Source organism: Acanthisitta chloris, unplaced genomic scaffold, assembly GCF_000695815.1.
Source record: "Acanthisitta chloris isolate BGI_N310 unplaced genomic scaffold, ASM69581v1 scaffold1629, whole genome shotgun sequence".
NCBI lineage: Eukaryota > Metazoa > Chordata > Aves > Passeriformes > Acanthisittidae > Acanthisitta > Acanthisitta chloris.
In genome coordinates, this window is record NW_008692883.1 from 80573 (window position 1) to 93404 (window position 12832).

General features: G+C 39.7%; 1 protein-coding gene across 1 annotated transcript in view; it reads left to right on the forward strand.

Annotated features, from left to right (window-relative positions):
- The window catches only part of EIF3H (eukaryotic translation initiation factor 3, subunit H), a gene marked incomplete at its 5' end in the record, with an annotated part of 67561 nt that extends 61114 nt beyond the window's left edge, over window positions 1-6447 (forward strand). Inside the window, 3 exons of the mRNA XM_009082825.1 lie at window positions 660-780; window positions 4021-4153; window positions 6187-6447. Coding sequence (XP_009081073.1) covers window positions 660-780; window positions 4021-4153; window positions 6187-6284 — 352 coding nt within the window. The remainder of the gene's footprint in view (window positions 1-659; window positions 781-4020; window positions 4154-6186) is intronic.
- Between the last annotated feature and the right edge of the window lie 6385 nt (window positions 6448-12832).

A 12832-nucleotide genomic window follows, 5' to 3' on the forward strand; every position in this document is an offset into this window, starting at 1 on the left:
AATGGTAACAATAAAAGTTGTTTAACAGACTGCATTTGTCTGGCCAAGGCAGTAGATCGCATAACTGGAACTGGACGCGCCCAGCCTTAGCTGCTTCCATGTTGCCTATGGTATGGAATGTGGAGCTGGCTGGATGGGATGCCACACTCCCTCTCAACAGCTACGATCGAGCAATGTCTGCAGAACTTCAGGCGTGGTTTGATAGACTAGTTAATGAGATGGTGTTCTCAAGAATATTTAACTATCCCTGCAGAGGGATAGTTAAAAATTTGTGAGAAACCAAGTAGTAACTTGAAACCAAACTCTTTGAACATATCTCCTAGAACATTGCTTGGGTTTCATGTCACAAAAGAGTCAGACCTTTCCCTTTAAACATATGACCTGCGTCTGTAATAACTGTAAATTTGTGCAAGGCATTGTTTTTTCATAACGTTCCTGGAAAGACCAAAACATTTAAATATGGTATTTGCAATGAGGCAAAGATGCTAGAGGAGGAGATTCCATTTTAAAGCATCATCAAATAAATATATAAACAAAAATAGTAAGTTAGAAATTTGCATTAGTGCAGAAATGGTGGTCGAGTGACAGAATGAATTTTAAATCTTTTTTTTTTCTTTAATGGTAAATTTAATCTTTGATGAATGTTTCTTGTATTTCAGTAATCACCTTGGGAAGAGTCTGCAGCTACTGATGGACAGAGTGGATGAGATGAGCCAAGACATTGTTAAATACAATACCTACCTGAGGAATGTCAGCAAGCAGCAGCAGCAGAAACACCAGGTTGGTAACATGGAAAATCCTGGATGAGAGCATTTTTTTCCCCACAGAATGTGGTTTGAGTAGTGTTACCTAAGACAGATGAATTGGGATCTAAGCAAGATAAAATTCTTACAAAAACATACCTGTAAACTAGTGTGTTGGGTTGACACTGGCTGGATGCCAAATGCCCCGGAAAGCCACTTTATTGCTCCCCTCCTCAGCTGGGCAGGGGAGAGAAATAGAACCAAAAGCTTGTGGTTGAGATAAGGGCAGGGAGAGATCACTCCACAGTTACTGTCAAGGGCAAAACAGGCTCAACTCGGGGAAATTAGTTTAATTTATTACCAGTCAAATCAGAGTAGGGTGATGAGAAATAAAACCAAATGTTTAAAGCACCTTCCCCCCACCCCTCTCTTCTTCCTGGGCTCAACTTCACTCCCGATTTTCTCTCCTCCTTACCCTCAGCAGCACAGGGGAATGGGAATGGGGGCTGTGGTCAGTTCACCACATATTGTCTCTGCCAATCCTTCCTCCTCAGGGGAAGGACGACTCATGCTCGTCCCCTGCTCAGTGGGCTGCAGGGGCATAGCTGCTTCACCGTGGTCTTCACCACAGGCTGCAGGGGAATCTCTGCTCTAGTGCCTGGAGCACCTCCTGCCCCTCCTTCACTGACCTGGGTGTCTGCAGGGCTGTTTCTCACACATACTCTCATTTCTCTCTTGGCTGACATTGTGCAGGGCTTGTTTTCCCCCTTAACTGTTTTATTTGACATGTGCTGCCACCACTGCTCTTGGCCTTGGCCTTGGCCAGTGGCAGGTCCATCTCAGAGCCAGCTGACATGGGCTCTGTCAGACCTGGGGAGAAGCTTCTAGCAGTTTCTCAAAGAAGCCACCCCTGTAGACCCCCAATTCCAAAGCTTTGCCACACATACCCAATACAAGAACATTTATAAAATCTACTAGTCAGTGGGGGATTACCAAATGGATTCATTTCTAGTGACATGTAGTGTGGACTTGGCTTTCTTTGCTATTTTACATGTTTGTTAGTGATTTGCAATAAACTAAAATCATTTATAAATACATCATGGACACAGAAATAAGAGATTCAATAAATGAAATGACAAATTTTGTTCCACAATAAACTGTGTTTTAACACCATCACACATAGTCATATGCATCTAGAAATAAAGAAACATAGTCCAACGGACTATTCTGTGATTGGAAAGGACATTTTGGTTATGTTCTGTATCAGTAGATAGTGAAGCTGATTGGGTGATGCTGTCTTTTAATTCCTGATGCCAAAGGACCTCTTTAAAATCCAAAGTAGTCTGATTAGAGAATGATGAGGATGGAGACCAGCTCTAGGTAGCCCTGCTTGAGCAGAAGACAAGGTGTCCTCCAGAGATCCCTCCCAACCTCAGCTGTTCTGTGATTTGGAGACAGTGTTACCTTCCTTGCTCTTCCTGGCTTTGGCAAAGTAATGCTGTGTCTAATTATGGAAGAATGGTGGTAAATTGGAAAAATGCATTATGAAAATGATTTAAAAGCCTGGAGAGCAGATCTTGAACACAATTCACGTCATGTGGTAAGTTTAACAAATTACTTGCTTACTCAAGAAATACCTGCATGAAAAATAAATTTGAACTCTTTAATCTAGCAGACAGAGATATGACAGGATTCAATATTGGCCAACTGAAAATGGGCCAGGCCACTTTTAAGATAAAATATTGCAGGTATTGCCACACAAAGTAAATGATTATTAAAAACAGCACCTGTGGTTCATGTGAAATGCTTCATCACTGACTCTTTTAAAATCACAATTGCCTTTTTTAACTTAAGGAAAGTGTAGCTTGAACAGGGAGTACTTTAGAGGAACAGCACATGATCAGTGGTCTGTCCTGCCTTTGTAATTCCTGAGGACATAGAAGCTTCATGCATGTTATCTTCAGAAAATTTGTTTTCCTTTGCTGCCTAATTTGAATAGAAAGATGGCATCTACTTCAAAGGTTTTTGTTAATAACAAGGGATCTATTTATTTTGAAAAGCAGAGCAAAGTAGGTTCCATGGTGTCTCACTTAATTTCTTTACTAACTATAGCTGCTTTAGTAGTGGCTCATTGCAGCATAGTTAGTGGTTGTAACTTCATTTTTAAAACAGAGCAATGGTGATTAAGAGCTCACTGTTTCAATAGAGAATAATAGGCAGACTGCTGAGAAGCGAATGCAAAGAAAGAAGAAACTACATGCAATTCACATACAAATATGGGCATTTAAGATTTTATTTTTAACATTGTCTAAAAACATATATTTGTCACTGCAACTGGAAAAAAAATTACTTCAAATGTGCCACCAAGTAGGAGCTGTTTTCAGATGCACAGAATCACAGATACATTTAAGTAAATGAGAGAAAACACTATGTGCTCCTTGCATCTTTATTTTAAAGCTTCTCTGTGTCTGTGTGTGTGTGTGTTGAACATGAGGGCTTTGAAGACAAACCTTACAGCTAGTTCCTGGCTGTGATGTACATGATATGTGAAATCTCACATATGTGTTCTTGAATTTATGTACTTCTGTAAGAACAAATGTTTATCCGATAGCTGAAGAAAATACTCAAAATAAAAAGTTTGAGTAGTCTCTGTGGCAAAGAGAAACACTGAAAACAAGGGGGGGGGTGTTTTTTGTTTATTTATTTTTTTATATGTAGCAGAATAATTTCTACAAGTTACTACTGTAGTATGTCCTCTGGTAACCCACAAAGAAATGGCATTGAACTGGCAGAATATCTGAGTGACTGGAATGGAGAAATGAACTATTGTGCTTGGTTTCAGCCACCACTTTGTTCTCACTTTAGAGTTAATATTTTTTGGCTTAAAGTCCCTTATTTAATCAAGATCTCTTCCCCTTTCACATTAATATTGTTTTGACCTTTAGCTTGCATAAAATGGAGAATTTCTGGTTTGTATAACTATCTGAGTATTTATCTCTGAAAAGTTTTTAAAAATTACCCCCACCACCTCAGCACCACATAATTCTCCAGTGTCTCACTCACTTAAGGTGCCAGCTTGGGGGGTGGGGAGTGCTTGTTGCCAGTGAATTGAAATAAACTGTGAATTGCATTAGCATTGTTTGAAGTAACCTAAATTTCATTGAATAAGCATAATTTAAAAAACAGATTTGCTGGTTAGTAAAACACATCTGAAAATAAAACCTTTTTGCTTCTTTGGAAGTTCTGCTGCATTCTGATTCTGTTGCTTTATTTTCAGTACCAGCAGAGACGTCAACAAGAAAATATACAGCGTCAAAGCCGCGGGGAGCCCCCTCTTCCCGAGGAGGACATCAACAAGCTTTTTAAACCACCACAGCCACCTCCAAGAATGGAGTCACTCCTTATTGCAGGTAATATTTAGCAGCCTCTTCAATTCCTCTTTTTCATATATGAATGTTAGCTTGGGATAAAAGTGTGGTTGTATTGTTAGAAAGCATCTCAATTTTTGGTTACGTTTACCATTAGAGTGAGATATTTTGGCATTGATAGCATTCCAAACACTGTCCTTGATACTTTAAATTTGGGATTTTAAAGGAGAGAGGGAGAAATGCCCCACAGGGCAGGCTTTTTGCACAAATGGGTGTAGCTGCTGCCTCCACTTATGCCCCAACCCTTTCCTCAGCTCCGGAAGTTTGGGGGCTGTACAGACAAGAGACAAGAACAAACTGTTCACGTTGGAACTTCTGATTCAGAGTAGTTGACTGCAGCCCTAAGTTATTGATAACATTCCTAGGTTTGAACTGGCTGTTGCAGCAGCTGAGAAGGTTTTGCTTTTAATTTTGAGTAGAATGGGGATAATTTCTTTGATTTATACAGCCAGGGAATCTGTCTCCATCCGCACCCCATCCCAAGGCAAATGAAAATGGGAATAAACTATAGATAGGCATAGGTACCACCCCCCACATTCTTCAGGTTGTTGGTATGCTGCAGGGCATAGCCACAGTCAGCACCTGTCCTGTGCCTCCTGGAAGGGTAAAAATACCCGAGACTTCACAGTGTCAACAGAGCAGACAATCTCGATACCCTGCTAAGTGAAATAAATTTGGAAAATGTCATGAGAAAGCAAATTGTTTAACCATAGCACTGGGTTTGGATCAGATAGCTATCACCTTGGTTTGTACTAAGAGAAAATGAAACCCGGATCCTGGTAATCTAGTGTGCAGCAAAGAGTGCTTTGATGTTAAAAAAAAAAGTGAATTTGAATTACCAATCTTAAATTTCGAAGTGACCAAGAGATTATTATTTTAATATTTAATAGTTTCACACTGCTAATATGTGCTGCTTTTAGAAGAAATATTGTTCTTGATTTATTATTCCTTACAGAGTCTTTAAAAAGACCTATTGTTTTGATAGTTTTACCATTTAGCTGAATCCTAGCAGCAGTGAAGTACTTAAACATTCAACTTTAGCATAGCTTATAAATGTGATGGAGTCGTGTATGTGTGTACACATGTGTTTTATGGAAGTGATAGCTTAGGGTGAAGCATCTTATAAGAGGAGGAATTGAAAACTATTATACTTAGAGGGAAAAACAGTTTTCAGCCAAAGCACTTTCTTTGTTTGTTCTTTTACCATAGTCAGGGGAAGAATTGAAAGCATCCACTTCAACTTAGATGAAGTAAAGTTTGTGGATAAAGAGTAAAACTTCGCTCTTTTGTCTCTGCGACATTTAAAAACTTTTCAAATAGAGCATTAAATTGAGAATTTATGGGCCTTCTAAGCAGCCTTAATTTTGATTAAACTGGCTTCATGTTTTGCTATTCCTAGCTAACAAGGGAAATAACTTATAGTAGTAAGAGTATAAAAATGTTTTGATGGGCACATTTGATTTGTAAAGCACTGACAAATTTTCACACCCTGATGAGTTTTGAAATAGCAAATGCATTGAAATGTTAGGTGGAAAGAAAAGGCTAGGAGAACGTCAAACAGGTTTCAATCTGCTACTGAAAAGTAGTTGTTACAAATATTGTAATAGGGAGAGCAGATGCATCAGAACAGAACTGAAATTCTGTCTTATAGTATTTTTAGAGCGACTAAATTGAAGAATTAATGTGATTGAGCTTTCATTGCAGCACCAAGAATTGCTTACATTTATGGTCATATGTCTTTTCAGAAATTGTACGTAGTATTGTTGGAAAATTTACGGAGTTTTTGAGCATGCCAGTTTACCTTTCTCCTAATTTAGCTTTTTCTTCTTCCCAAACCTATGTAGGAATCCTGAAAATGTAAAATTCCTAAGTGTAGAGTAGCCAAGCTGTTCTGTTTGCTTCTCTCCGTGAGTCCTGAGTGATTCACGCACATTTGGCTTCCGAAGAATGATGTTCTAGGGTGTCTTTCTGAATTTCAGAACTGACAAGGGTTTACTCTTCTTTCCTTTTGACAGGTCAAATTAATACCTACTGCCAGAATATTAAGGAGTTCAATGCGCAGAACCTGGGCAAGCTTTTCATGGCTCAGGCACTCCAGGATTACAACAACTGAAGAAACTTCGCTGTAGCCTTCAAGAAGAAAAGTTATTTACAGCTTTACACTGCTCATGATCATCTGGAAAATTTATTATATTGGGAAGAGAGTCTTGTATAACAGTCACCTTGGTTTGTGTAGAATTCTCCTGTAAGAGAAATAAAGGCAAATTTTAATGATATTTTAGTATTTCCTTACTTGTTGGCCCTATTGAACTGGAATTTTCTGTGGTCACTCAGATTTTATAAAAGTTTGGCAGTTATTCATGTTCAGTCATAGCAAATAATACAGATTTTATTTAACTTGGAGTTGGAAATAAAAACAAATATTACAAATGTTCAGTATAGCTGACCTACAGAAGAAACTTAAGATTTCCCAGTTCTGGTTGAGGAGTTAGAGCTGTAACGTGCTAGACACTTGGGTAGTTGCTCATTGTTATTTTAATCTGTTCAGACAGTGGAGCAGTGGTCTTTCTTCATCACAAGTGTTTCGTAGGCTTCACATTCAGAACATACAAAACCAGTGTGATGCAGGGACCGGTCTCCACCATATTGTGCTAAGCTGTGTTCCCATTTTCTCTTGCTGCCTCCAACTGGGTTGAAATTGGAATCTGGAATCAAAAACTGGAATGAAAACTGGTTAATAGTGGGACTTGATGATCCAAAAGGTCTTTTCCAGCCTAAATGATTCTGTGTAATCCAGTGATGCTACTGAAGTGTTCATGACAGAAACTGCAGAAGTAGCTACAGGTAGTGTGGTGGAAATGTGCAGTGTACCTCTCTGCAGTAACTTTGCCATCTGGATGAGCCTTTATTCCTGCACTTGAGCTACTTACATTTGTAACAAGAAAGTTAATTTAAAGGTTTAATATGTGGCAGCTCACACATGTTACTGTCATTGACTTCCTGTTTTATTTTTTTTTCCCTCTTGAGTTCTTGCTTGCATGTCATTGTGTGTTGAGTTCTGAGAGCCTGAAATGGCTGAAGGAGTGTGGTTTGGTCTTTTAAAATAACATCCTCTAAATATGGACCTAGCATGGAATATTTCAGCCTCTGAGGTGAATGTTTTGGAAAGTCAGAAGTGTGTGAAAACAGGTTTAGACTAAGAACTTAGTCTGTTCCAATCTCAGCTGTAGTGACTGCAGCATTTATGTACATAGGGATGCAAATTTTGTTTAGCCTTCACATATCTGGCAAATTGCCAGGCTAATCTTTTACTTTGGAAAATTGGGCCAAAGATTACTCAAAGATTACTTAAGTCTCCTGCTACAGTGCCACATGATTGAGTTTCATTTCCTATACAAAAAATATTTTGTATTAGTGTGTTAGTTTTTCTAGCTTGGTGTAGTATCAAAATCACCACCAGGGAACGGAAGTAGTTGCAGATAATTAGGCTAAGATGAGAGATTTGTGATAAAACCCGTGATCTTCTGGATAACTGGGAATAGAAGACTGACTCTGTAGTGAATGTGTATGGAGGGAAGTGACAGTAACATTATATATACTAGGAGGTCTGCAAAGGAGGTGTTAGCAAAATAAATATGTGAAACAGGTTATTAAAAAGAGTGTTTTGAATTACTTCTTTAAGTTGAAGATGTAAATGTGAGAGAGTGCATAATGTCTTTATGGAACCTGGTGCTGCATAAAGAGTGAGAAAGTTGGTGCTCCAGCAGCTTGAGGTAGTCACAGAAATGGAGGGTGCATTCTCCTACTCAGTCACAATGGCAAGTGGAATAGGTTAATCTCATCATTTCCAACGTCTGAAATGTGGTTGTACCAGCAGCACCACTTATCTTCAGAACAGGCAATAGGAAAAGATGCTAAACTTTGAACCATCTATTGGTTTAACTAAAAAAAATAAGTAATTCCTCAGATATGTTTGACTGCCACAGCTCTTGTCAGAATCTAGTCCTTAGCATTAATGTTTAAGGAAAATGAAACTAAATGAGAGAGTTCTTCTGTAATCCAAACATATTTGATGTGACCTTGTCTTGACATCATGATATGATATGCTATTTCTATTCTCCTTCTGGTGTTCTCAAGTTGGACCAAACTCCATCTAAACTGTAAGCATTCTGCTGCTGACTGCCCACATGCAGAAAACCTGGGGTGCTCTCCCACCTTCTGTGCAGGTTATCATTCTTTTCTATTCTGAGCTCCACGTGATGTCCCCGAAATACTTAAACATTTTGGAGGCACAATATCTACTCTTCTGCATCCTGTCAAAGTGTGGACCTGTGTGCAGAGCTGCCCAGCATGTCTATGAGATAATGTGAGGTAAGGATGGGTAGTGTTTGTGCAGATGTAAACACCTGCACAGAGGGCAGAATAGAGAAGGACTGGGTGAGGTTGCACATGTTTTTGAAACTAACAAGGACGTTGGATGGGATTGGCATTGGCAGCCAATAACACTTTTAAAGAACACCTGACGTCTTTGTGTGTATGCTCTTTATGCTTTGCAAATACCTGAGCAGAGTCATTCATTGATCTTGTTGGTCTGTATTGCCCAGTTTTTTGCCTTCTGACAAATCTCTGGTATGACAAATCACTGGTGACAATCTGAGGTATCTTTAAGAAGCAAACACTATTTAATGGTTCTCACTTGACAGTCGCAGGACTCGGGGTGCTCTGTTAAGAAGTCATTAGGAACTGGTGATGCAAATAATATCACCAGCCAAAATATGTGCAGTGTGTGCAGTAAGAGGAATTGAATTGCTCTCTGTAGAACTGCTTCTCATCCAGTTTGACAGCCCTGGGGTGAGAGATATGTCCCTCATGATTTTCCATGCCTGTGCATTTTCTTCCCCTGGATTTTATGCTTCCTTTTAATTTTCTTCAGATTTTGCCCACAGCGTGTTGATTTTTAAGCAAAAAGAGCATGCTGTTCTAAATCCAATGCCTTCTGTCATTATGTGCTTTACTTTTCTATGAATTCTGGAAAGCTTGTCTGCAGTTGGAAGGATGCTTCAAATTTTGTGATCTGAACTTTGCATTCATAGTGGAAGATTCAGTTGGTCAGGGTCAGGTATGGTCCCAGATACAACTCTCTCATGGCCTTCAGCTGCAGGGCCTGGATGCCTTGGCCTGCTCAGGAGGTGGTGGTGCTGCTCCTTGGGACTTAGTCTAGAAGGACTCATTTAGATGCTTTTCATTCTAACTTTACAACTGAAAGGTTTATGCAAAGTCGGGCCTATGCTTTATTTTTGATCTTTTAATTGACAGAACAGATTGCTGTTAACACAACTCATCATATACTGAGCAGTAGCAAATTGCACAGACCTGTGGAGGATGTCTTTAAGAACAACAGCTTTGGCAAAAGGCTCCTTAGTGAGGGAAAAGTTAATGCCTTATTTCAATTAAAGCAAACATTTATATCTGAGGAAAAATGGCCAGATCCACTTACAATGATACTAAAAGGCATTAGAGTGTCAGTAAAATAAACAAGGAAGGGTAGCAATGTATTTATCCATCAGAAGCACAGCTGAAGACTTCCATTCTGGTTTGAATGAGCAATTTATTAAAGTTCTCACCATTACTGAGGGTGCTTTTCCTTAAATATCGTAAAATACATCAATATTGTGTGGAGGGTTTTTTAAAAAAAAAACTGGATTTGACCCATACAAATGTAGTTTTATATGAAAAAAATGTGTACTGTTTTCATTATTCAATGTGTGATTTCATCTCGTATATCTCGGTGAAACTGATGAAGAGCCCAGGTTAGAAAGTTGAAAGCGGATTGAAAGATTCAGGGGTCTCATCCCACCTGTAGTGTTTGCTTGCTTGTGTACCCTGATGTTTGAAAACAAATCAAAGGATTTGAAGTAGGTTTTCTTTGTCACAGAATTGATTACATTTTTTTGTTTCCAAATCTTTCACTTGCCTTCTTTAACATTACCAAATTTAATTATTTACTTTAGGATTGCATCTAAGGCAGTAAAACATGTTACCAGAATGCACCAGTTGCAATAGATTTGCCTTTCCAAGATGTGGTAACAATGTGGCTTGAAAGGCAAAGTCTAACTAATAATCACCGTTTATGTGTTGTTGGAGAAAAAGTAAACAGTATGATGATCAAGGCTAGTCTGTCTTGCAACAGATTGTAACACTTGAGCAGTTTCTGTTTTGGACCAAATGTGTGACTTCCAGACAGATACCGATTTACTTTTTAGCAAAAAAAAAAAAAGCATGAACATTTAACATAGAAGTCTGTTGTTACTAGCTATGAGAAAAGTAGTTTCCGAAAGGAATAGCAATTACAAACTTCAGTGATGTTAACAACTTGTTTACATGAACTACAAGGTCATAGTCAATAATTTTTCATGTTACTCCTGAAATCATGTTCTAAGACATCTAGGTTTGTAGGACTGTTGTGGGATGGGGAGGGGGGAGCCTTTCAGTTTATAGAAGAGCACTTCATACTCATACATGTGAGCACAAGCAGTCATGGGCTTGGCTTCTTGTGGTTTTTGGTCTTCTTAGTTCAACCACAAATAGCTGTTCACAATGACTCCTACACAAAACTGCCACATTAGATCTTCAGTTCCCTCCAGAAGTTTTTCACTCTCTCTCTCCCGAGCGTGTGCTGATCCAGCACTGTGCCTCTGGTGCCTGGCTCCTGGCTGCCCATGTGAGTGGCTCCTGTCTCTGCCTGCTCCCAGCCCCTCCTGGGATGCAGATCTGCTCTGGGACCTCAGCGGCTCAGCCCACTCATCTGTCTTCTCATTGCACTTGGCCAGTGACTTTAGAAGTGATCAGAGAGGAGTTAAGAGACTGAATAAGTTCTGCTTCTTTAGAAAAGCTCAACATTACTCTTAATTTGTGCTGCATAGTACAGGGGTGGGGTGTGAGGAGGAAGCTGTGCAGATCTGGGTTTGCGTGGACCACCAGGATCCATCCTGGACTGGGCAATATAGGGTGCAGTCAAACAAGCTACTTGGAAATGAAGAACTCCCATTCGCTAGTTGATTATTTTTTTTTTTAAGATTTCAGTGAATAATTAAGTAATCCCCATTCTCCAAGGAAAAATTTCTACTTGGGGAGGATACCCAGATATTTTGATTCTCTGTCCATAGAAGGGAAATAAGGTCATTTATGAGAAGATAGGCTTCTGAATCAAGCACCAGTTACGTGGTCATGAAGTGACTGGCTTGTGTCTGTCTACAAATTACACATGCTGGCAGAAAAGTCAAATCCTACAGCAATTTTTGGTGTGAATTTTCATTAGATCACAGCTTATTAGAAGAGCCTCCTTTTATATGTTTATGGCATTTTTCAGCTATCGTAAATAAGAGGTGTGAATCACAAATCCCTCTGAAATTTCTCATCCCCTTTGTAGGTGGCTGCTGCTTCCTCTCTTGGGACAACCAAAGTTTTGCTTTTCTCCTACAAAATCTAGGAACGCTTTCCACACTGAAAGAGGGGAAAGAGGACCTGGGCTATAGGCCAAGCAGTCCCAAAGGAGGAAACCCCCAAGCCTGGGGGGAAGCTTGTCCCTGTCTTATGGCCCACTAGCCACAAGCTCTCCTTGCTACCCACCACCTCTGCCTGCCACCCAGGAAATAACTGTGAATTTGCCACTCCTGTTACTAGAGATGTAAAGGGCAGCGTTTCTTGATGTGAAACACATGGGCTGCTCCTTCATTCACACCTGCCTAGCAATGTAGACGTGAACCTAGCAGGAGACCTGTCTAAACCTGAATAAAGTAGATCCAGATAACTACCCTGAGCAGGTCCTTGAATCACAGAATTGAAGAACCATAGAATTTTAGGGGCTGAATAGACCTTACAGATCATCTAGTCCCAAGGCAGGGACACCTCCCCACTAGACCAGGATGCTCAAGGCCTCATACAGTCTGAATCCCAGTGCTTCACTCCTCCAGTGCAATAAGCAGTGATTCCTTTTTGTATTTTCTGAATGTAAGCTCCTTAAGACAGATGCTGTGGTCTGTCATATGCATTTAAAGTGCTTCATGTGCTCAATCCAGCCTGTGCTTATCAGGTCCTTGATATCATTTGGAAAATCTCTAACTGCCTGATTATTACATCTTACAGGGAAAGTAGTACATGATTAGACCATTAAAAGGTTGTAACAGGATGAAGATTGCACTGACAATTCAAGTTTTTCTTGTCTCTTGGGAGCTCAGATTTCCAAAGGTTAGTAAAGCAGATTTTGTTGTATGAATTTGTGTAGACTGCCATGCCAACTGTATTTTTAGGCTGTATTCAAAACACAGTTATCTTCTCTGAGAGCCTAGATAGTGGAAAGCAGCAGCACAATGCAATTACCTGCTTATATGAACCTGACAGCAGAGAGGTGTTAATGCACTGCTTTGCTACTTGCCAAACAGCAAAGCAGTGTTGAGGCCAAAATGTGTAGATGTGATGAACCTTCTAGTCTTGTAATGGTACCAGCCAGACAAGGTTGTTCTGCCTTGCCTCTTCTTTGCACCTGCTTTTAATTTCTTTTGCCTCTTAATTCTGTAATCAGCTTATTAGGTAACTTATTTTCAGCCATACTCCATGCATTTTGTAAACCCTCATCCCTGGTCATTCTTTGAATTTTCAGCA